The 26,457-nt window shown below is 36.5% G+C and overlaps 1 protein-coding gene across 5 annotated transcripts in view; it reads right to left on the reverse strand.

The window, feature by feature from the left end:
* The window catches only part of CEP162 (centrosomal protein 162), a 117,268-nt gene that overhangs the window by 60,558 nt on the left and 30,253 nt on the right, over window positions 1–26,457 (reverse strand). For all 5 annotated transcript variants that reach the window (XM_047860648.1, XM_047860649.1, XM_047860650.1 and 2 more), the window contains exons 9-13: window positions 16,561–16,674; window positions 11,908–12,099; window positions 11,239–11,320; window positions 6,260–6,542; window positions 5,122–5,383 (exon numbers count right to left, since the gene is read on the reverse strand). In XM_047860648.1, the coding sequence (XP_047716604.1) occupies window positions 5,122–5,383; window positions 6,260–6,542; window positions 11,239–11,320; window positions 11,908–12,099; window positions 16,561–16,674 (933 nt within the window). The remainder of the gene's footprint in view (window positions 1–5,121; window positions 5,384–6,259; window positions 6,543–11,238; window positions 11,321–11,907; window positions 12,100–16,560; window positions 16,675–26,457) is intronic.

The raw sequence follows: 26,457 nt of genomic DNA on the forward strand, positions 1-26,457 counted from the left end.
GGGCTTTCAGAAAAGACACTATTTTCCTGATTAAGAAGTTGATTTAACTGGCATGAACCTTTTACCTTTCACCTTTCCTCCTGACAGGGCATGGAGGCTGAATAGCCATCTTATGACAATGAAGACAAAAGTCACATATAAAGGATTCTGCAGCAGGAAAGAAAAGGGATCTGTTCCTTGCACAGTGGCACTAGCTCTGAACGGCCTATCCCTGACTTCATTTTACATGAAAAAGAGAAATTCTGAGTAAGCCCCAGCAGCTGGCTTATTTTTCATCTTAACCAATATTGATTCTAAGCTCAGTTAGAAAATGCACCTTCTGTACACTAATATCTATCTCGGAGTCTGCTTGTTGGAAAGCCCAACCTGTGACAAGTAACAACCATCCAAAAGAATTAAAATTCTTCTGAATAAAAGTAAAATTTCTCTGAGGGAATTTTATAAGAAAAAGAGATAGAAAAGATATTACACTTAATGGTCTAATGAAAAACAGTTTAAAAATGGACAGTCATGGTTTATCATTGTACTCTAATATAAATTTTAGTGTTTTACTTCTATTTTGATAGTCACAAAGACTATAAAATTTTAAAACAGGAAAAAATACTCATAAAAATATTGTTGTCTTCATCTATCAACCTCTAAAGCATGCCCTTCGTTTCTTTTCCATCAACTGTGACATTACTTCTGTCTTCATTCTTAGTAATTTTTAAAAAAATTTTTTTAAACTTTTTATTTTTTTTATTTTTATATTTTAGAGACAGAGTCCTAGTAAGGGATGCGCAGAGAGAGAGGGAGACACAGAATCCTCAGCAGGCTTCAGGCTCCGAGCTGTCAGCACAGAGCCCGACACAGGGCTCAAACTCACAAACCGTGAGATCATGACCTGAGCCGAAGTCGGATGCTCTACCGACTGAGCCACCCAGGCACCCCCATTCTTAGTAATTTCAATACACTCATAGGTGATCCTTTCAAACTCTGGCTTTTGGGTCATTATACTCCAATTCTCCACCTCAGCTACTTACTTCCATTGGTACAGTCTAGACCTTTTCTATTACCAGTAACATAATCACTCCTGATCTCAGTCTTAGGCATTTACTCTCTATCACTCCTATCTTCCACTTCATGCCCTCTGGTACCTGGATTCCAACAATCCCTTGACCAATTACTAGATTCCATGACAGCTCCTCTACTCAAGGACTCACAGTCAGTTGATCCTACCTGTTTCATACTGTACTACATCCCTCGATTTCCTTTTTTCCTTCCTTACTCTACCTGAATTCCACATACACCATTAAGCTCCCTTCTTACTCCTCTCTCCATACACTGCACTCATTTGGCAGGAACCACTCTTCTTGATAAATCCAACTATACAACTATCCAACACCTGTAGTCACGCAGCAAAATGTGGACACGCACACTCACACACACAAACATGCTGCCTGATTCAACTTAAATGCATAATCACTAACTACAAGAGAACTCTGCTGCTGGCACTCTAGTCCTTCAGGATGGCTATTTCCCATCTTCTCTTCTCTCCTCCAACACTCCTACCCCATCCTCAATGCCAGCTAATGATATTATGTTTTATTTCTTAGAGAAAATGGAAGCAATCAGAAGAAATCATCCATATTCTTTCACCATTTCTACCTACCCACCAGTATCTGTACCTACATTTCTCTCTTCCCATCTGTTTCCACAGATAAACTGTCCATGCCTCTATCTAGAGCCAACCCTTCCATTGAACAGTAGATTTGCTTATAGCTCCTCTACTCAAGGACATTATTGTAGCAATTCTTCCCCTCTACCATAAATTACTCAATCTTTCCAAAAAGCATAAACATACTATTAGACATACTATTATTTCAGCCACTTAAAAAAAAAGCAAAACAAAAAGCTTTTCTTGACTCCACCTCCCTACATGCTGTGCTCCAGGGTGGTCTATAAATTAAGTATCCAATTCCATTTCTCCTAATCTCTCCTATTCTCATTCAACTTGCATTTTACAGCCACATATCCATGGAAACTGTCCAGTTTACTGATGACCTCCTCCTTGCTAAACCCAAGGGTCGGTGCCCAGTTTCTACTTTCCTTTATCTCTCAGCAGCAACTGATAGAGAAATAAATTCTCCTTTCTTCAGTTAGCTTTCAGGATCCCACATATTCAGGTTTCCTCCAATCTCACTTTATTCTCTTTGTAGGTTACTCCTTAGGCCTTGGTTTGCTTTTTTCTCTAGCTATGCTCACTCTCTTGATAATCTTTGTCAGTCTCATGTTTTAAAAACTACCTATATTAGTTTTAATAAAAACTCCCAAGTCATATCTGCTGTCCACACCTCCCTCTTATAGTCTAGACTTTTCAATCTAATTGGCTCCTTGTTGTCTCCACTTGCATATAGAACGATCATTTCAAAATTATCATCTCATCAACTATACTCTTGATCTTCCTTCCACCCCCAAATCTACTCTACCAAAGCCTTCTCCATCCCAGCTGGACAGTGACTCTATTTTTCCAGCTACTCAAGCCAAAAATTTTGGCATCATTCAGAAATCCTCTTTCACAACCCCAAACCAATCTTTTAGATTTTTGGTTCTATCTTCTTTTTTTTTTTTTTTTTACTTTTTTTTAATGTTTATTTATTTTTGAGAGACAGAACATGAGCGGAGGAGGAGCAGAGAGAGAGGGAGACACAGAATCTGAAGCAGACTCCAGGCTCTGAGCTGTCAGCACAGAGCTCGATGTGGGGCTCGAACCCATGAGCCATGAGATCATGACCTGAGCTGAAGTCGGACGCTTAACCGACTAAGCCACCCAGGTGGCCCTTTGGTTCTACCTTCTAAATATATCCTTATTCAACCACTTCTCATTACCTCCACTGCCACCACTCTGGTTTGAGCCCCATCACTTCTAGCCTAGATTCATTCCTAAAATCACCATCTCACTGGTTTCTGTCCTTCTTCCCATGCCCTGTATGCTATGTGAATGTATTTATATGTATATGATATTTAACACAACTGCCAGAGAAATCTGTCTAAAGAGGTCAGATGAGGTTACTCCCATGTCAAAGCTTTTCAGCGGCTCACCTGTTTACTCAGCGTAAAATCTAAGTCTTTAAAGTGCCCTAGAAAAACTGATACATTCCAGCACTTTTGATTCTCTGATCTCATCTCCTACTACCCTCTTTACTCACTCTGCCCTCATGATACAAGCTTCTATGCTGTTCCTTAAACATGCCAGATATTCTTTTCTACTTTAAGACTTCTGCATGGTTATTTCACCTTTCTGGAATATGATTCCCCAGGTATCCACATGGCCAATACTCTTATCTCCTACAAGTCTTTGTTCAGTGGCTCCTTCTCAATGAGGCCTACTCTATCCTATTTAAAGCTGTGACCTGCTGCACTCCACCACTGACACTTCCTCTACTTTTTACTTTTCCTTAGCATGTAACATCATTTACTTATTTATTATGCTTACGGTTAAATGTCTCTCCTTATCAGATGAAAGTTCCACAAAGATGGGGGAGGGGAAGTGAGGTAGCCCCTCACTGAGGTAGCCCAAGGGCCTAATAGTGCCTGGGCCAAAGCAGGTGCTCCAAAAACATTTGTTAAATGAATGAATCTGGATAAAATAAACTTCAAAAATGTTGGGGATTAATTTATCTAAAATAAATATAATAGAATAAATAATACTAAAAACAAAATTAGCATGAATACTCCTAAACATCAATGAAAAATTTTCATCCTTCTCTTGATCATACTAAAATTTGAAAAATGTCCCAAGTGTTTATTTTTTTAATATTAAGCACTAGTTCCAATGAATGGTTAATTAGTGACAAGTAGATGACAACGTACAAGTTGGTGTTCCACAGGAAAATAAGAGAATACAAAAGACCTTGTAGGGAAAGGAACTGGAGGTCCACAGGTTAAGAACAGGAGGAAAGGATGCTTGCATTAATCCTACAGAATCATATTCCTGTCTGTCCAGAATAACTACTTTCTGCTGCTGTTTTCTCCTTTACTCTCACATAAATCAGCCCAGGCCTTCTTTTCCATCTGAGATGCACAGGCTGCTGCAGCAAATACATACAAAGGCATACAAATACAAAGGCAGGAGAGAGTCTATTTAATGCCTCAAGAATTTAAAACACAGTCAAAGTGGTCCTGGAATTAATAGTCTTAGGGAAAAGCAAGGAAAGACATTTTAAGCTAGAAATGAATTTTCCAGTGAGGACAATTCTCCTCATGACAACTATCACCATATAACAATGATGAAACTGGTCACCTATTACATTTAATCATAAAGGAAAGGATGAAATGCTTCTGGCTCCATTGCTCCCCCTTCCTCACTGGAGTTTTTTTTCTTTATTTATTTTTTTAATGTTTATTTATTTTTGAGAGAGACAGAATGCGAGTGGGTTGGGGCAGAGAGAGAGGGAGACACAGAATCCAAAGCAGGCTCCAGGCTCTGAGCTGTCAGCACAGAGCCTGATGTGGGGCTCGAACTCACTAGCTGTGAGATCATGACCTGGGCCAAAGTCAGACGCTCAATCGACTGAGCTACCCAGGTGCCCCCCTCAGTGGAGTTTAAAGGCAGCAGAAATGGTTTGATATGAACATTTGTTTCTTTTAATAGCTGCATAGACTTCTAAATTGAAAATTACCCTTTCCTACTGTCAGTGTAAATGAACTGCATTAGGAAATAACAGAGGCACTGCAATATATAAAAATACGCATTATGTGATATATAAAACATCCTGCCTATCTCAGCCTATATGAAACTAATATCCAAATAATCTCTATATCAACCTTCATTTGTAGCTTGCCATTTGCATTCTGAATTTGTAGGTCTTCTCTGGTAAACAACGGATATTCCAAAGTCAACCAGATGAGGTTAAGTTTGACTCTCCTATCGTCTATTCATTTCCCATACTTCACAAGTGTCATTCTGGAAAGCCAAAATCTAATGAATCTTTCAGAATGGAATATACTATCTGAATATTAATTTTTTTTATAAGAAGAAAAGTTCACAGGAGAGAAATAAATAGGAAACGTAGAGAACAAGGACCATAAAATAATACACTATATGCACAGAACTATAATATGAAAAGAGCATATGATTACCTTTTTTCCTAGCTTGATTTGAAGTAGGAATGGATCTCACAGTTTTACTTTTCATAATGTCCTTTGAAGTTTTCTTTTCAAGAGTAGAAAAAGACTTGAATGGTGAACTGGGTTTGCCATAGCCTGAGCTCCTAACTGATGCATATAATCCACTCTGGGGTTTTCTTTTAAGTACAGGAGGTGCACTTCTGGCCTTCTTGTGTGGTTCATGTTTACCAGTTACAGCCCCTTCTTCGCCAGAACTGAGTTGAGATCTAAAAGTCTGCACGCAAGTAGAAACTCTTTAGGATATATAAATTAACTTCAACTACAGCTGTGAATGGAGATTTAACAGATGGCAAACCATAGTGATTACTAGATAATAGTTTGTAGAAGACAAACCACTACATATTAGAATTCTCAAAGTCTCACTCATCAGAATTTTAATATTTTGAAGCACATCTTCAAAGTCAGGAGTAAAACAAAAGAATAAAACAAAATAAGCTTGCCAGAAAGCAAGACGTGTAATTACTAGAATTAAGATGGAGGAAAGCAGAGAGGAATATATTTTGAAATAACATAAAATTTTATCTTTTTTCCCTAGAATTCTCAAGATAAAAATTTATTAATACCCTGCCTTATTCCACAAAAAACTTCAGATGGTTTATGGTAAACATATAACTCAAAACCATAAAACTACAATACCAAGATCAAAGAAACTATAAATCAGAATAGATCAAGAACAGAAGAAAATGGAGCAGTAAAATATAACTTTCTCAACAGCTGCTGATAGCATTTTTGTAAATGACAACTTATCTACTTTTGCAAAATACACACTACTGGATAGATTAAATAAAAAGCATTAGAATGAAGAATAAACTTTATTTTCTTATGCTACTCAAATTCTACACTATGCTTACTAAAAACAAAGGAAGAATGTAAATAATGGCTTCCAAAAGAAAGTGAATGCTAGATAGTGGTATTTTACAATTTGGGGATTATAGGATGTTGTAATAAATACTGCTCACAAATATCCAGGATCTATGTGGAGATTAGTATGTAATCAGTCCCACCAGCTTAAGAAGTACCTACTTATCAATAGTATTTACATAACTTCATTTCTCAATATGTCTAATCAACTTAGATTATAAACACTTACTTTATTTACTTTGTCATCCGGAGGCAATAATGGAGGACCAACAGATATTTTTTTCCTCAAAATATCAAGGTACATTTTATCTATATGTTCTTCCGTAGCATTTACTCCTAGACAGCTATTTTCTCTATCTTTATTTGTTGTCTTTTGTAAAACCACATTCTCTTCATTTTTGTCAAAAAGTTGGTTTACATTTTGTGGTTCTTGAGATATAATATTTGGGTTCCTCTTAAGGGGTATAGGGCTAACAAATTCAGTTTCTTTACTATCAGCCAGTTTCTTATAGCTATAAAACAAAACAGAGCATGAACCTTAGGTGACTCCTCAAATACCAGTTTTATACACATACACACACACACACACACACATATACATATACACACACTATATATATCACATATACACACACACAAAATATAAGATTTATATTTTAATATGTATAATGTTATTTATACATAATATTAAATACATTTGATATTTATAACTATTCAAATTATGTCCTGAATGTTAAATACATTATTTGTAATTCTGGCTGACAGAGTATGCTCACATAGTGTCATATAACTGTTTTAAATTTCAGATAATGTAATTTTAATGCAGTATAATATAAAGAATTACATGGATAACTCTGAGACCTACTTCAAAGGAAAGCCAAACAAAACAAGACTAAGATGGTTTTAGTGTAAGAAAAAATAAAAAATGAATCTCTAAATCACCTTTGTGTAATATATCATTTATCCATAATACCTTATAAAGTCAACATGCATTTGAGGCAGGAAAAAGATTTTACACATTTTTACAAGAAACTAAAGAAGTAATCATAATTTATGTCAGTGAGAAATAGAATATAAATATTAAAAAGCATAAATTTCATCACAGTCTAGGAAAAATTTTTAAGTAAAACATGAAAATCACTAGTATTTAGAGAAAAATCATTTCTGTGGTTTAAAATAATTAAATACAATGCAACATTTCAGACCATTCAATTTTTAAAATAGAGAAAATATCCCTTAAGGACATTTTCTAAATGTGGTTAAATATCAGTATATTATAGGGGCTCCAAAAATAGGGACATTGTTATTTTCAATATCTATTAGGTCTATTAATAATCATGGTCTATTAGGTCATTTAATTTTATAATTTATAAGATAATGTCATTTATAAAATAAAGTTTAAGAGGCTACTATTTTCATATGAGATAGATTGGTTTCTCAGTAATTGTGAGAATTTTCTAAAGTAGTTGGAATCATCAGAAAATATAATAGCTCTTTCCTTCTTCATGGTAGCAGAATCTGGCTAGAAGTTATCAAAACTGTTTCCTGTTCTTCCTGCATACTAACTAAATTATGTTTCCTTGCCATCCTGCATCTAGGTGGGGCCGCTTACTAGTTCTTGCCTTTAGAACGTGAGCGCTATGGTGACAAGAACCTAAGATATGTGTCATTGGCTTAGTGGCTGGGTTTGGGGTGGCAAGGAAACTTATGCTAAAAGCTGGAGAAGTGGCAACCCATGTTTTACATTGACAAAACATTTGCCAAACTGTTACCTACAATAGTTTATAAGGCAGATCACATAGCTACTGAGTCTGGGATACTAAGAAAAATAGCAGGAGAATTTCTAAGCACTAGCTACTGTTGGCTACGTTTGACTAGATATTATAAGAAAGACATGAGCTCAGATTTAAAAAGGGCCAGTTTGCAGGAAAAAATAAAAGGGAACAGAGAGAGTCGAGAAATTAAGGGCCTCATAGATTCACTTTGTAAAGAGCATAGACTCAAAAGAGTAAGATTTGGCATTGAAAAATGCAGGATTTCATGAGACTTCTCAGTTGAAAAGAGTTACTCAGTCCTTTGACAAAGATCATATTAAAGGCGTCATCTTCACTTAAGGTTATTGTTCCCAATAATATCCAAACAGCTGCAACTGAATTGACAGGAAAAAAAGGGGGGCAAAAAAAGCAAAGACTTAAAGCAGATTTAAAGCCTCTGTCTAGAAAATTAAGTGTAGTTACTGGCACAAGGGACTGACTGGAACCAAATAGATCAGAAGCTCTACTAAATTTATTTTTTAAGACTTTTTTTTAATGTTTATTTTTGAGAGAGAGAGAGAGAGAGAGAGAGAGAGCGAGCGAGCGAGCGTGAGCAGGGAAGGGGTACAGAGAGGGAGGCAGAATCTGAAGTAGGCTCCAGGTTCTAAGCTGTCAGCACAGAGCCCGATTCGGGGCTCTAACTCAAACTGTGAGATCATGACCTGAGCTAAAGTCAGACACTTAACCGACTGAGCCACCCAGGCGCCCCACCCCTCACCACCCACTAAACTTTTTGAACAAACTATAATAATAAAGAAACTACAACCATACATTTAAAAAAAAAAAAAAAGCCAGAGATTTGTTTGGGAGACCTAAAACCACCTGGTGGTAGGAGGTGGACTAAAAAAGGAATGCATCCTCCAAGATGGGCACAGCCTCCCTGCAAAACCGACTTCAGTTGTGGCCAAGGGTGTAAATATCCTTACAAGGCGTTTCCAGTGGACTTCAAGGTTGCATTACTGATTGCTGTATTTTCCTCATATATTTCCCTTCTGAATGGGAGTATTTGTTGCAGTTTCGCCATCATATATTGGATCAAGTACAGAACTTGTGCTTTTAATTCACAGATTAGTAAACATTGAAGAGCTGCATTCAAACCTGATGGAGAAGACTATGCTCCACCTGAAAATCCTGGCCTTTTAGATGGACAGGGTCCTGTATGAGACTTTGGGCTATTTGCTTTGGGGAGGGGATAGTGGGTCTTTGTATGAAGGTGAGTAAAATGGATATTTGGCTATTAAAAGGGCAGATTCTCGTAGAGACTAATTAGATGCCTAATAAACTCATTTACTTCTCTTTCTGAGCACACAAGCAGATCATATTTCCCAGCCCTCTTGGACCCAATTTGCTAGATGTGCTGGTTCTTACCAGTAGAATATGAAGTGATGTAATACTTCTCTGTTGAGGCAGCTAAAAAGAATTGTGCTAAATTATCTTTTTTCTTTATCAACTGGTTGAATGAGGCCATGACAACCTTAAAACCATGTGTTAATGACAAAGTAGCCTGGGTCCCTAAATGACTATGTGGAGTAGAGTCCTACTCCAACCCCACTGACACACATGGGATTATGACACAAGCAAAAAATACATTTTCGATGATGTTTAGCTACTAAAATTTTAAGGACTTATTTGCTATATCAGCTGAGATTATTTACAGTTTACTAAAGAGGTTTCAGATATGTGTACTAGCTTATACCACTGACATTTTAGTAATTATTGTTATGGCTTTAATGTAAGTATACTTGTTTTTAGCTTTTAAACAAAAACGAAAAAATTATATTTAGAATTTACAGTAGTAAAATGATTCCACCTATGCCAGCAAACACACAAGATGTGTAAAAAAAATCTCTTCATTAACACCAACACAGTCCCAAACAGCAGTAAGGGAGAATAGTCTGCCCTTTAAAAAATACTATCTAGTACTGCAGATCAGTGGGAGAATACTAAGCATTCAAGTAGATGGGTTTTAGTGTAAGCTTCATTGTGTCACTTTCTCTCAACTAGCACAAACGCAGAAACAGGATGAGAAATCACTACAAGTGGATTTACATGATGAGGATGTAGTACAAGGAAGGGCTCAAACTGTGTCTGCTGAAAACACAAATGAACAGATAAATACAGGAATGGATGACAGGCTTTTCACAGAAATATTTCATGGAGATCAGAGATCTGACAATGTAAGTTGTTAAAACACACAAATATTTCTTGTGTTTCCTGGTTATAACCACATGATCTTTGTTTTTCTTTCAAGTTTATTTATTTTGAGAGAGAGAGGCAGAGAAAGAAAGAGAGAGAGAGAGAGAGAGAGAGAGAGAGCGTGAACGCATGTGATTGAGTGAAGGGCAGAGACAGAGGGAGAGAGAGAATCCCAAACAGGCTTCATGCTCTCAGTGCAGAGCCCAACTTCTCGCAAACCAGAAGATCATGACCTGAGCTGAAATCAAGAGTCGGACACTTAACCAACAAAGCCACCCAGGCACCCCTACATAACCATACAATCTTGGGCAATTTATTTAACTTCTTTAAGCCTCAGTTTCCTTATCTATGCAATGGGGATAATAATAAAATATAACTCATAGAGTTGCTGTAAGATTAAAAGAAATCTAAAATGCAAAGATGTAAAGAACTTTGCACACACAGTAAGTGTGTGATAAAAACGTCAGCTGTTATCATTATTATCATCACCACCACTGCCACCACCACCATCTTCATGACCTGGTTCTTGTGAGAGCTCCACTACTAAACTGATTTACCTCAGTTCCAACACCTGAATGATGCGAATAAAGATGCCTGACCTATTTGTTATGAGGATCACATGAAATGATGGATGTGACACTCTAATAGATGTGACACAAATGCAAGGTTACTGTAACGTGCTACTCTGTGCTGGAGAATGACAGGAAGGTCCCACAAGCTTCCATTAAGATGTACTGGCGCTGGTGCATTTTCATGAAGCCCACTGCTCCTGTGACCAAAAATCTTACCCTGAAAAACGATGGCTGGTCTGTGACTAAGTACAAAGCTAACTGGTTTATAAATAAGCAAATCTATGACTCATACAGAATAGAATTCAAATCAACTGCCCTGAGCTATTTAAAGCTGAAAGGATTTTAGTTTTCAGTAAAAAAGCCTTCAGAATACTTGATGGCAGCAAACGTTTTTTTAGTGGCATCTATTTTTAAAGTATTTTTTAATTTTAGCACTAGAAGAATTTTGATAAACTGAGTAAGAACTACTAATAAGGAGAGCAGTGACTCAAAGGTAGACTCATATAAGCTACTCGTTAAATCATTCACTAGGAATGAGCATGCAGAAAAATTATTCTAAAAGTTTCCAGTAGTAAAACAATAAGCAAATAAACAATCTGTATAATCCATTCCAAAAAATCTCATACCTGACAGGTTGTAAATCAAAACCACTGACACCAAAAGAATCTATTCTGATAGGTTTCATCAACTCCTCTACCGTGGGCAGATCTAAGAGGGAAAAAAAGTTAAAATAGCAACCCCCGAAATTATGTGAATTGCTTAATTTAATGTCTAATCCCACTAAGATTACATTTTTTTCTGACCAACAGAACTAACAAAATGATATATACAGTAAACCCAGTTTCCTACTATAAACTTACTTGTACCAAGAAAATCTCCTTTGATTTTTATATTTGAAATATATATATCTATATATTTGATGTATCCATCTACATGAATATCAAATATATGCGTATGGGTATGTCCATACATGCACACACATTTGTTAAATATATTATTTAGTTGATCCCCAAATACTATTCTCTATTTAAAAAATTACTTTAGTATATGCATAATGAAAAGCATAAAAAATGTGCAAACAGGTGATTTTCTGATTTGGTCAAGGCATACTGAAAGAGGAAGTGAAATTTTATCTTGTGTTCAGCTCTAACTTTATAGTTAAACTACTGATTGCCAAATTTCATTTCAGCAAACCTTTTAAATTAAATTCAGAGATTGAGAAACAATCACTATAGCAAACTATTTAAATCATACCACAAGAGAAACTCTTCAGAGGGTCTCAAATTAACTTTTACCAGATTCTGTAGTAGAGATGTTTTTAGAGGACTCTTCATTTTCTTGAGGATAATCTTTCACTGAGCTCTTGATATTTTCCAATGCATTACTCTCAATCCTTTGTTCATCTGTATCTCCCAAAGACTGGGCTACCTGACAATAAGCCTGATGTAGAGCTTCAATGTCACTATTGCTTTGTCCATAAGAAACACCTGTTGAAATAAATGTAATCTCCAGTATAATCACACAAATACGTGAGAAACATAAACCACTAATAGCATCCGTTAGTGTGTTAGGAATGGTGAACAAGGTTGTAGGACAACAGCAACATTATAAACACAAGAGTTAAATACAAACATTGGTAATACGTAGCTATAGCCTACCAGCATGAAAACGTAACGCTCAAAAACTTTTTTTTTTTTAATTTTTTTTTTCAACGTTTATTTATTTTTGGGACAGAGAGAGACAGAGCATGAACGGGGGAGGGGCAGAGAGAGAGGGAGACACAGAATCAGAAACAGGCTCCAGGCTCTGAGCCATCAGCCCAGAGCCCGACACGGGGCTCGAACTCACGGACCGCGAGATCGTGACCTGGCTGAAGTCGGCCACTTAACCGACTGCGCCACCCAGGCGCCCCTCAAAAACTCTTTAGCAAGGTAAGATGTGTCCTGACATGATAACTGTGAACTCTGATTCCACTGATTACTGCCTTCTCTTCCTACTACCCTTAATCAACCTCATTACGTTGGATACAACTATCCCTAAATTTCCTGACAAAATTGTTCAAGAATTCTGTCTTTCCCTTACCATTACCATTCTCTCTCACTTTTGTACTCTCTCTCTGCTCCCAGTGCCACCAAGTATCCTACAGTCTGCATTTCTTTAACTGAAATTCACTCCTCTAACTCTGCAATCCAGTATGTGTTCCAATATCCTGCTAAAGCTGTTATAATCAAAAGTAATTTTCTAATAGTCACATCTAGCCATCTTCAATTTCTCCAACCCTGTGAGACGTCTGACACTGTGCTTTCCTGGAAACTGCTTCTTTTGTATAGCCTCTTCTTCCTGTGCTTCCCAGCACTCTGATGGCTACCTCTTTTGTGCTTTCTGGTAAATGGTTCATCTCAGGGTCCCATCTTTAGCCCTCTTTTTTAAACCTCTCACTTTTTTTTTTTTTTTTTGAGCTGGCTAATTTTATCAAGACCCTTAGCTCAACTATTACCCATATGCTTGTGACACCCAAATCTATGTCTTTTGTCCTTAACACTTTTTTGAATATTAAACCTTCTAACAGATATGTACACTGTTCTATAAGTAAATCAAATCTAGCATATTCCCAACTGAATTAATTGTATTCCCCAACAAAACTTGTTCTACTATCAGTATTTTGGGAATGGTATCACTATTCACCCAGTCATCCAAAATAGAAAACCTGATGCCTTCATTCACTCTTCCTTCCCTATTAACCTTCTCCTCCTACCAATTGATAAATAAATTCTGGAAAAAAGAATTTTAAGACAATATGACAATAATGATCTAAAATTTTATAAGTATTTTTCTTACTCATTTTGTACCTTTTACTACCAATGCTGTAATTTTCAAAATTAGAGAAAAGGATAAAAGAGTCATAGAAGAGTGGGGAAAAAGAAAAGAAAAAGGGTGAGTAGTCTCCTCTTCTGCTGATACTCGTGATTAATCATATAGTGCTTAAAAATAAAATAGATGTAGCTTCATCAGCAAAGGGCTGACTTCTCTGCTTTTTACCTTACAAAGAAAGGACTTTATGTAGTTATTTTATATATTATTACAAGTTAAAAGCTCCCTAATTTTTCTACTTTAGGAAGTTGACAAATGTCAAATCCTCTGGTGCAGAGACAAGGATCTAGTCGTGAAGTAATACTGTCATCCTGGGACTGCTCCTGTCATGCAGTCATCGCACAAAAGGGTACCTGCCCATGAGACAAATGAAAATAAGCAAAAAGCTGGATCTGGCCCCCATTTTCACAGTTACCAACCTTTCTAAAACAATAAAGCACAAAGAATTTCAAAAGTAATACCTTTTTAAAAAGATGATCTTTGAGAATGTATCAACTAAACTGAGGTTTCTTAATTCTAGAAGAAAGTGGTAAAAATTACAAAACAACCTTCTCATTTTTCCATTCTTAACCCAAGTTCAGATGCTGATTTGAAGATTTTCAAGTGTATTTTTGAAATAGTAGGTAAACTCAATATCCCACAACTAATAAGTATTTATACTGTATGCCTTCAGGTTTTTTATTATGATTTCTACCATTAATAAGGGTTGATATAAATAACAGTGATGAGAACCATATCGTTGCTACTGCTTGTTGAATCTTAACAATATACTAGGCACTACACATTCCCTCAGTTGACCAACACAAGGTCTCATTTTAAAGAAGAGGAAACAGGCTTAGAAGCATTAATTGTCCAATGTCACACAGCTGATAACTGGCAAGGCTGGAAATACAAATCTAAGGCTATATGACAATAAGATCACATATCCTCCAGTAATAACAAATTATTTCTGAGTCAAGAACATTTAAGAAATAAGACCAGAAAACTACACCTTTGTAAAACTGCTTGAATCATCTTACTAGAGTTTTTACATTCAGCAATACCTTAAAAAAAATTGTTTATAACCTACAGCAGTGGTTTTCATACCATGTTTTACAAAATCATAGTTTCTCAGAGAAAATCATGGATTCTACAGATGTTTGATTGAAATTTCATTTTAAATTGTTCTTTAACACATAAAAATAGAAATTAATCTGCACATTCCAATGTGCCATTTGTGGAATATTTTGAAAACCATCAGAGTGATAACTTTGGCCTCCTGCTTTGTTTTCATGTACATCTTAGAATGCAGTTCCTCTGAATGAATTTCCTAACATATCACTGATTAGAAAAGCTTTAATTCTATATTAAATTAAATTCTAAATTAATTCTGGGTGGCTCAGATGGTTAAGTGTCCGACTTTGCCTGAGGTCGTGATCTCAAGGTTCATGAGTTTGAGCCCTGCATAGGGATCTCTTGCTGTCAGCACAGAGCCTGCTTCAGATCCTCTGCCCTCTCCCTTCTTCTGCCCCTCCCTCACTCCCTCTTTCTCTCTCAAAAATAAATATTTTTTTAAAAATGTAAGAGTTATAGAATTCATATCAACTTACTGAAAACTGCATGTAAGGTTGACTATCATAACACATATGTGACATCTACTTAAACAGTAAGACTGAAGAACATGTGCTCAGCACATGCTTTCATTATGGTGAATATTCAACTGGGTAATAACAAGAAAATGAGTAACATGATTTTGTTGTAATTTTTTTACTTTCATACTTATATTTTTAAATGGAAGTGGATGAAACAAGATAGTGGTGACTTTTGGAACGGCAGTAACTACAAATAAGACCTTGAGTGGACTCTGTCCTCTGTTTTTTGATCTGGTTACTGGTTACATGGGTGTATTCATGCTATGAAAATTCATCAGGTGGCACTATTATGATACATGAACTTTTCTATGGGTATATTATACTCCAATAAAAAAGAAGAAATAAAAAATAAAATAAAATAAAAATAAAATGCAAGCAGATGTTTAGAGTTCACTAGTGATTTATCATTTCTATTGCTCTTTTGTTCCAAGTATCTGGATTGGTTTAATTGACCATACTGGTCAACTGAGACTTTCAAAGCAAGATGATTAAAAAGTTCTCATTTGCAACATTTATGCAGTAAACCAAGATTTTTTTTACATTATACAACAAACATAAGATATACAAACATATCAGAAGTCTGATGATAATACAAGAACTACAACAAAAAAAGAATATAACAAATATCTGGGGTGCGTAGGTGGCTCAGCCAGTTGAGCGTCTGACTCTTGATTTCGGCTCAGGTCATGATGTCACCACTCGTGAGTTTGAGCCCTGTGATGGGCTCTGTGCAGACAGTGCAGTGTCTGCGATTCTCTCTCTAACCCTCTCCCACTCACACTCTCTTTCTCTCTCTCAAAAAAAATAAACTTAAAAAAAAGAATATAACAAATATCTGAAACTTATGATTTAAAAAAACTCAAAATACCATTACTGTTCTAACTTTTTAAATAAATATTATAAATGTAAACATTTAAATTTATACTGATAAAACACCATTTTTATCCACACAGAGAATAGTACATGAGATTTCATTTGCAGGTAAGGATTCCACCGCTTTACAAGTTTGAAAAGGCATGGTTCAATGTACATTAGAATTTTGGAATGTGATTTAACTTTTTCCTGCACAGAGGAAACAATGGAAAAGCAAAGTAAGACCAAAATCTCATTTCTCCTACATGTTCCAAATTTAACAGAATACTCTAGAGGGGCAGAGAAAATTATTTAATATTACCTATAGTATTACACTTTGTATCAACAGCTTTCATCCATTTATTAATAAGTTTTTATTAAAAACAGACTTTACTTGGCCTAGTAGCATTAAGTGTCACCATTATCAAATTCAGATTACTTAGGTTGTTAAATATGGTAAAAAATGTGGGATTTAAATTTTTATTGTTGATATAGCTATTACATATATTATTATATATTATATGTCCTTATCTAGAAATAAAGTCATTTAGTCATAAACTCCTACGTATTTAGAGAACAGTTTTTCACTTTTACCTGTTCCTATCATTTCATTATCAGTCATTTCTGGCAGGGACTTTGGCTTAGTTGCTCTGTCCTGTTCATCAAGGTTGACCTCTGCAACAGAGTCTAAGGAATCAAGCAGTACCACTAGAACAATAAAAAAAAAAAATAAAAAAAAATTAAAAAAAAAAAAAATTAGAGGAATTGTACAGTTCCTTTAATTTAGTATTTTAATCATATGCAAGCTGTATAAAAACAAAGATATTTACATGTAAGGAGTATATAATCATATATCTGTAATAAGTATGATCACATTAACACACATAACTATACTTATATACAAATCTAATGTACATTTATGTGTGGGGTGCAAAGGGCCCGTGAAAAATAACAAAAAGGTATTCTCCCCACCCCTTTTTGAGATATAGTTGACAGTTAAAAATTGAGATATAGTTGACAGCTAAAATTTATTGAGATATAGTTGACAGTTAAAAATTGAGATATAGTTGACAGCTAAACTTTATTGAGATATAGTTGACAGTTAAAAATTGTATATATTTGGGGCACCTGAGTGGCTTCAGTTGGCTAAGCGTCTGACTATGGCTCAGGGCATGATCTCATGGCTCCTGAGTTCAAGCCCCGTGATGGGCTCCGTGCTGACAGGGATTCTCTCTCTTTCCCTCTCTCACTTGTGCGGGCTCGCTCCCTCTCAAAATAAATAAATAAACTCAAAAAATTGTATATATTTAATGTGTAAATTTGATGTTTTGACATATGTATACACTGTGAAATAATGACCACAATCAAGTTAATTAATATATCCATTACCTTATATAGTTACCTTTTGTGTGTGCATATGGTGACAATTCAGATTTCCCCTCTTATCAAATTTCAAGTATTAAGTATAATCATGCTGTTGTACATTAGATCTCCAAAACTTACTTCTCTTGTATAACTGAAACTTTGTACTCCTTAACTAACATCTTCCCATATCCCCCTCCCCTAGCTCCTGGTAACCATCATTCTACTCTCATTTCTACAAGTGTAACATTTTTAGATTCCACACATAAAGTTTTTTTTTAATGTTTATTTTTGAGAGAGAGAGAGAGAGAGAGCGAGAGCATGAGCAGGGCAGGGGCAGAGACAGACAGAGAGGGAGACACAGAATCTGAAGCAGGCTCCAGGCTCTGAGCTGTCAGCACAGAGCCTGACCTGGGGCTTGAACCCACGAACTGTGAGATCATGACCCGAGCCGGTTGGCCACTTAACTGACTGAGCCACCCAGGTGCCCCTAGATTCCACATAGAAATGAGATCATGCATGTGTGAACAAAACTAACATGACACACCTGCCATGATAACTGTTCTGTGACCTGAAACCTTCTTGAGCACAGCTGCCTTCCAACATCAACATTCTCTCCTTTTCCTTAACCACATCCTTAAGAACACTCTTGGGGCATAGTGTCCTTGATCTGCCCTGGAGATAGGACTATGACCCACACCAATTTTTTTTTAGTGTTTGTTTGTTTGTTTGTGTTTGTTTGTTTGTTTGTTTAGAGAGCGTGAGCACTTATGAGCAGGGGGAGCAGGCAGAGAAGACAGAACCCCAAGTAGGCTCTTTGCTGTCAGCTTGGAGTCTAACACAGGGCTTGATCTCACGAATGGTGAGATCATCACTGGAGTCAAAATCAAGAGTCAAAAGCTTAACTGACTGAGCCACCCAGGGACCCCCCAAATGTTGAGTTTTAGCCAATATTCTTATTACTGTTTCAGAGGAGAGGATTTGGGAATTTCATACTCATCCATTCCTATGGATGTCCTATTTATTTCTTTTGAGTGAGCTTTTTTTTTTTTTTCAACGTTTTATTTTATTTTTGGGACAGAGAGAGACAGAGCATGAACGGGGGAGGGGCACAGGGAGAGGGAGACACAGAATCGGAAACAGGCTCCAGGCTCTGAGCCATCAGCCCAGAGCCCGACACGGGGCTCGAACTCACGGACCGCAAGATCGTGACCTGGCTGAAGTCGGATGCTTAACCGACTGCGCCACCCAGGCGCCCCTTGAGTGAGCTTTTGTAGTTTTTATTTTTATTAATTTTTTTAATGATTTCAGGAAAGAATTTAGTGATTCATCACTTACATATAACACCCAGTGCCATCCCAAAAAGTGCCCTCCTTAATGCCTATTGCCCATTTAGCCCACTCCCCCACCCAACACCCCACCAGCAACCATTAGTTTCTATATTTTAGAGGCTCTTATGGTTTTGTTTCCTTCTAGGTTTTTACCTTATGTTTGCTTCCCTTTTCCTATGTTCATTGTTTTGTTTCTTAAGTTCCACATATGAGGAAATCATATATTTGTCTTTCTCTGACTGACTTCACTTAGCATAATATACTTTATTCCACCCACATTGTGGCAAGTGGCAAGATTTCATTCTTCTTCATCACCAAGTAATATTCCATTGTGTGTATGTGTATACACACACACACACACACACACACACACAATATCTTCTATATCCATTCATCAGTTGATGGACATTTGGGTTCTTCCCATACTTCGGCTATCGTCAATAGTGCTGCTATAAATATTGGGGGGGGGTGCCCTTTCAAATCAGCATTTTTGTATCCTTTGGATAAATACCTAATAGGGCAATTGCTGGGTTGTAAGGTAGTTCTGTTTTTAATTTTTTGAGGAACCTCCATACTGTTTTTTAGAGTGGCTGTACCAGTTTGCAATTGCACCAGCAGTGCAAAAGAGTTCCCCCCTTTCTCCATATCCTTGCCAACATCTGTTGTTGCCTGAGTTGTTAATTTTAGCTATTCTTACAGGTGTGAAGTGGCAGCTCATTGTGGTTTTTAAAAAAAATTTTTTTTTCAACGTTTATTTATTTTTGGGACAGAGAGAGACAGAGCATGAACGGGGGAGGGGCAGAGAGAGGAAGACACAGAATCGGAAACAGGCTCCAGGCTCTGAGCCATCAGCCCAGAGCCTGACGCGGGGCTCGAACTCACGGACCGTGAGATCGTGACCCGGCTGAAGTCGGACGCTTAACCGACTGTGCCACCCAGGCACCCCTCATTGTGGTTTTGATTTGTATTTCCTTCATGATGAGTGACGTTGGGCATTTTTTTTCATGTGTCTGTTAGCCCTTGGATGTCTTCTTTGGAAAAGTGTCTATTCGTGTCTTTTGCCCATTTCTTCACCGGATTGTTTTTTGGGTGTTGAGTTTGATAAGTTCTTTATAGATTTTGCAAACTAACCCTTTATCTAATAGGTCATTTGTAAATATATTCTTCCATGCCTTTTAGTTTTGTTGGTTGTTTCCTTTGCAGTGCAGCTTTTTATCTTGATGAGGTCCCAACAGTTCATTTTTGCTTTTGTTTCCCTTGCCACTGGAGACATGTCAAGTAAGAAGTTGATGCAGCTGAGGTCAAAGAGGTTGCTCCCTGTTTTCTCCTCTAGGATTTTGATGGCTTCCTGTCTTTTGTTTATGTCTTTCATCCATTTTGAGTTTATTTTTGTGTATGGTATAAGAAAGTGGTCCAGGTTCATTCTTTTGCATGTCTCTGTCCAGTTTTCCCAACACCATTTGCTGAAGAGACGGTCTTTTTTCCATTGGATATTCTTTCCTACTTCATCAAGGATTAGCTGGCCATAGATTTGTGGGTCCATTTCCGGGTTCTCTATTCAGTTCCACTGATATGTGTCTGTTTTTGTGCCAGTACCACACTGTTTTGATTACACTTTGTAATACAGCTTGAAGTCTGGAATTGTGGAAAACCCAACAGACTCCACCAAAAAATTGCTAGTGCTGATCCATGAATTCAGCAAAGTCACAGGATATAAAATAAATGTACAGAAATCAGTTGCATTTCTATACAACAATAATGAAGCTGCATAAAGAGAAATCAAGGAATCAATCCCATTTACAATTGCACAAAAATCCATAAAATATCTAGGAATAAACCTAAACAAAGAGGTGAAAAGATCTTTACACTGAAATCTATACAAAGGTTGTGAAAGAAATTGAAGACATAAAGAAATGAAAAACATTCCATGCTCATGGATTGCAAGAATATTGTTAAAATTCAATAGCACCCAAAGCAATCTACATATTTAATGCAATCCCTATCAAAAAAACACCAGCATTCTTCACAGAGCTAGAACAAACAATCCTAAAATTTGTATGGAACCACAAAAGACCCTGAATAGCCAAAGTAATGTTGAAAAAGAAAACCAAAGCTGATCCATACATATTCTTAAACATTTTCCCCTTGAGTCATCCCTCAGCATGTACTCCCAGCCTTGAGGGCTATAAAAGCAGGTCCTAAGGAGGAGGGTTGTGGAGATCTACTCATCTTGTGGTGCACAAACAGGCTTCTCCAAGTTTCCCTAACAAACCATTTCTTGTCAAGCTGGACTTGTCAGCCTTTTCCTTTGGTCTTAGGACTCTTTTGGCCTTTGAAGCTTGATTTGCATATACCTCCCTTTCACAGAACAGTGCAGTATTTGTCTTTCTGCATCCAGCTTATTTCACTTAGCAGTATGTCCTCCACAGTGTACTATCATATTATTGGTCATCTGTCAATGGCATTTAGGTTGTATCCATACCTTGGCTATTGTAAGTGACGGTGCAGTGAACATGGGAGTACAGATATCTCTTTAAAATATATACCCTGAAGTGGGATTACTAAATCATAAGGTAGTTCCATGTTAAATTTTTTTCTGGAACCACCGTACAATTTCCCATAGTAGCTGCACCCATTTATATTCCATCAATAGCATACAAAAATTCCATTCTCTCCAAATCCTGGCGAACATGTTATTTTCTGTCTTTTTGATAAACAGCCAATCTGACAGGTAGGAGGGGATATCTAATTTGATTTGCACTTCCCTATGATTAGTTAAGTTAAGCATCTTTTCATGTGTTTGTTGGCTATTAGTATGTCTTCTTTTGAAGACTTCTATTCAGGTCCTTTGCTCACTTTTAATTGGGTTCTCTGGTTTTTTGATATTGAGTTGCATGAGCTCCTTACATATTTTGGGTATCAACTCCTTATCAGAAATATGGTTTATAAATACCTTCTTCCATTCCATAGGTTGCCTTTTCACCTGATTATTTCCTTTGCTAGACAACATTTTAACCTGATGCAATCTCATTTGTCTATTTTCCCTTTTGTTGATTGTGTTTTGGGGGTCATATCTAAAAAAATATTCCCTAGCGCAATGCCAAGAAGCTTTTTTCTCATGTCTTCTAGTTATTTTACAGTTTCAGGTTTTATATTTAAGCCTTTGACCCATCTTGAGTTGACTTTTGTATGTGGGGTGAGATAAGAGCCTAATTTTATTCTTCTGCACGTAACTATCTACATCTAGTTTTTTAATATCATATACAGGCATAACTCAGAGATACTGCAGGTTCAATTCCAGACCACTGCAATAAAGCAAATATTGCAATAAAGCCTGTCAAATTAATTTTTTTGGTTTCTCAGTGCATGTAAAAGGTGTATTTACACCATACTATACTCTATTAAGTGTGCAATAGCATTACATCGAAAATAGTGTACATATCATTTTTAAAAATTAAACTAAAAATTTTTAGTTTGTTGCTAAAAACTACCATCACCTGAGCTTTTAGCAAGTTGTAATCTTTTTGCTGGTGGAGGGTCTTTCAGTCCTGATGGCTGCTGATCGATCAGGAGTGGTTGCTAAAGGTGGGGGTGGCTATGGTACTTGCTTAAACCAAGACGACAATGAAGTTTGACACATTAATTGTCTCTTCCTTTCACGAATGATTTCTCTGTAGCATAGAGAACTTCTTTACCCACAGAACTTCTTTCAAAATTGGAGGTGATCTTCTCAAACCCTGCTGCCCCTTTATCAATGAGGCTTATGTAATATTCTAGATCCTGTGCTGTGTCATTTCAACAAACTTCACAGCATCTTCAGCAGGATGAGATTCTATCTCAAGAATCTACTTTCTTTTCCTCATCCCTTCAAGTTTGACCCTAAGGTTTCAACGATTCAGTCACACATTCAGGCTCCACTTCTAATTCTTATTTTCTTGCTGCTTCCGCCACATTTGCACTTAACTTTCTCCACGGAAATTGTGAACCACTCCAAGTCATCCACAAGGGTTGGAATCAACTTCTTCCAAAATCCTGTTATATATTGGGAACATTCTTCCTCTAAGTCATGAATCCTTAATGTTCTTAATGACATCTGGAATGGTGAATCCTTTCCAGAAGGTTTCAATTTACTTTGCCCAGATCCATCAGAGGAATCACTAACTAGCCCAACTATAGTTTTATGAAATGTAATTTTTAAGTAAGACTTAAACACCAAAATTACTCTTTGATACATGGGCTGTAGAATGGATGTTGTGTTATGAAACACGGGCATGGGAATAACATGAATCTCATCATATATCTCTATCAGAACTCTTGGATGATCAAGTGTATCATGGCCTATCTCGATTTTCGACATGCCTTCCTCGTTGAGCTTAATCATTTCTACCCTCAGATTTAAAGTGAGAGACATGTGGGGTACCTGGGTGGCTCATGCAGTTAAGCATCTGACTCTTGGTTTTGGCTCAGGTCATGGCCTCATGGTTTTGTGAGTTCGAGCCCCACATCAGGCTTTGTGCTGGCAGCACAGAGCCTGCTTGGGATTCTGTCTCTTCTCTCTCCGCCCCTCCCCCACTTGTGCTGTCTTGGTGTCTTTCAAAATAAAACTTAAATCAATTTTTAAAATATAAAGTGAGGGGCGCCTGGGTGGCGTAGTCGGTTAAGCGTCCGACTTCAGCCGGGTCACGATCTCGCGGTCCGGGAGTTTGAGCCCCGCGTCAGGCTCTGGGCTGATGGCTCAGAGCCTGGAGCCTGTTTCCGATTCTGTGTCTCCCTCTCTCTCTGCCCCTCCCCCGTTCATACTCTGTCTCTCTCTGTCCCAAAAATAAATAAATGTTGAAAAAAAAAATTTTTTTTGAAAAATAAATAAAGTGAGAGACATCTGATTCTTCCTTTTACTTAAAACATTTAGAACCACTACAGGATTCTTAACTGGCCTAATTTCAGTATTGTTGGTCTCAGGTAATAGGGAATGCTGAAGAGAGGTAGAGAGATGGGGTAAGAGCCAATCAGTGGAGCAATCAGAACAACATCTATCGATTAAGTTTGCCATATTACATGAGCATGGTTCATGGTGCCCCAAAACAATTACAAAAGTAACATCAAAGATCACTACATATTGCTACAACAAATATAATAATGAAAAAGTTTGAAAAACTCCAAAAATTACAAAAATTTGACACAGAAACACAAAGTGAGCAAATGCTGTTGGAAATATGGCACCGATATATTGGCTTGCTTGATGCAGTGTTGCCACACTGCATAGTATCTGTGAAGCACAATAAAGCAATTTGTAGAAAACATAGTATCTGTGAAGCACAATAAAGCAAAAAGCAATAAAATGAGGTATGCCTGTATTAAAGAGAGACTATCCTTTCTTCATTGTATATTCTTGGCCCTCTTCTTGTAGATCATAGATCAGTTGACTACAGATGTGTGTATTTATTTCTAGGCTCTATGCTGTTGCAATGGTTTTATAGGTCTGCTTTTCTGCCAATACCATACTGTTCTGATTACCATGGTTTTGTAATATATTTTGAAATCAGGGAGGATGATGCCTCTAAGCATTGCTCTTTCTCAAGCTTGCTTTGACTATTTGGAGTCTTTCGTGGTTCCCTATGAATTTTAAAATTGTTTTCTATTTCTATAGGGAACACTATTGGGATTTTGATAGGGATTACCTTGTAGACTTGTATATCACTTTAGGTAGTCGGGACATTTTAATAGTATTAATTCTCCCAATCCATGAGCACAGGATGTCTTTCCATTTATCTATGTCTTCTTCATGTTTTCTAATTTTCACTGTAAAAATCTTTCACTTCTTTGATTAAATTTATTCCTAAGTTTTTTATTCTGTTTGTTTGTTTATAAAAACAACATTACGTTTTGTATGTTGATTTTTTTTAATCTGGAAACTTTACTCAATTCATTGATTAATTCTGCCAGTTGTCTTTAGGGTTTCCTATGTATGTGATCATGCCATCTGCAAATAAATACAATTTTACTTCTTCCTTTCTGATTTGGATGCCTTTTATTTCTTTTTCTTGTTTGCTGTGACTAGAACTTCTAGTACAATGCTGAACAGAAGTGTGAAGAGGAGGAATCTTCGCCTTATACTGAACCTTAAAGAGAGTTTTCAGTTTTTCACCTTTGATTAAAATGTTAGCTGCAGAGTTTTCACACATGGCCTTTATTGTGTAATTTCTATTTTGTTAAGAGTTTTAACCATGAATGGATGTTGAACTCTGTCAAATGGATTTTTTGTGTGTGTAAGATGCTCAGGGTTTTTTTTTTTTGTTTTAGTTTTTATTTAAATTCCAGTTAGTTAACATACAATGTAATATTAGTTTCAGTTGTACAATACAGTGAATGCTGAAGTTCAATGCTTCCATACAACTCATCAAACAAATGAATTCCTTAATCCCTATCAGCTATTTAACCCATCCCCCCAACAAACTGGTAACCATCAGTTGGTTCTCTATAGTTAAGGGTCTGTTTCTTGGTTTGCCTCCCTCTCTCTTCCCCCCCCCCCTTTGTTCATTTGTTTCTTAAATTCCACATAGGAGTGAAATTATACGATATCTGTCCTTCTCGGACTTATCTCGCTTAGCATAATACTCTCTTATCATTTGCAACGACATGGGCGGAGCAATGTATTTTCTTTCATTTTGTTAATGTGTTTTAACATATTGACTGATTTGCATATTCATATTGATGTCTTAAAATCATCTATGATGTAAGTGTTTACACCATAAACACAAGCAGGCTGTCCAAAACAGGCTTTTTTCTTTTCTTCCAGAATATAGCTGTTAAACATATACCAACATAACCACTGGTTGAGACTCTGTAAATTATACTTTCTATTGTTAATTAACCATCTTTTTATTCCCCTCTTTGGCTTTATTGAGGTATAATTGAAAAACAAAGCTGTAATATATTTAATGTGGAAAATGTGATGATTTATGTAAATTGTGAAGGGATTCTTACAACTGGGTTAATTAAGGCATGTATCACCTTTTTGGTGAGAACAGCTAAGTTCTACTCTCTTAGCAAATTTTAATTATATAACAATCACAATTGTACTTATGTTATATAGATTCTCAGACTTTTTTTTTTTAATCTTATAACTGAAAGTTTATACTTTATTAATCTCTCCTCATTTTGCCCACCCCTCAGCTCCTAGCAACCTCATTCTACTGTTTCTGGGTTCAACTTTTATTTTTAAATTCTATCTATAAGTGATACCATGCAATATTCACCTTTGTCTTGCTATTTAATATAGCCAAGTGATACATTATTGTTGCAAATAACAGAATTTCCTTTAGGACTCAACATTTCATTAGTATATATGTGTCACATTTTCATTCATCCACTGACAGACATTTAGCTTGTTTCCATACTTGGCTATTATAAATAATGCTGCAAAGAACATGGGACTATAGATATCTCTTTGAGATAATAATTTTGTTTTCTTTGGATATATATCCAGAAGTGGGACTTTGGATCACGTAATAGTTCTATTTTTAATTTTCTGAGGAGTCTTCATACTGTTTCCTGTAGTGGTTATACCAGTTTACATTCTCACCAACAGCAAATAAGAGTTCCCTTTTCTCCACATCCTAGTCAGCATTTGTTATCTCTAATCATTTTGAAAACTGTCATCCTGACAAGTATGATGTAATATCTGTGTTTTTTTCTTTTAATTTTTTTAATGTTCATTTATTTTTGAGACAGAGAGACAGAGAGTGAGCAGGGGAGGGCAGAGAGAGAAGCAGACACAGAATCCAAAGCAGACCCCAGA

This window comes from Prionailurus viverrinus, chromosome B2 (assembly GCF_022837055.1).
Source record: "Prionailurus viverrinus isolate Anna chromosome B2, UM_Priviv_1.0, whole genome shotgun sequence".
Taxonomy (NCBI): domain Eukaryota; kingdom Metazoa; phylum Chordata; class Mammalia; order Carnivora; family Felidae; genus Prionailurus; species Prionailurus viverrinus.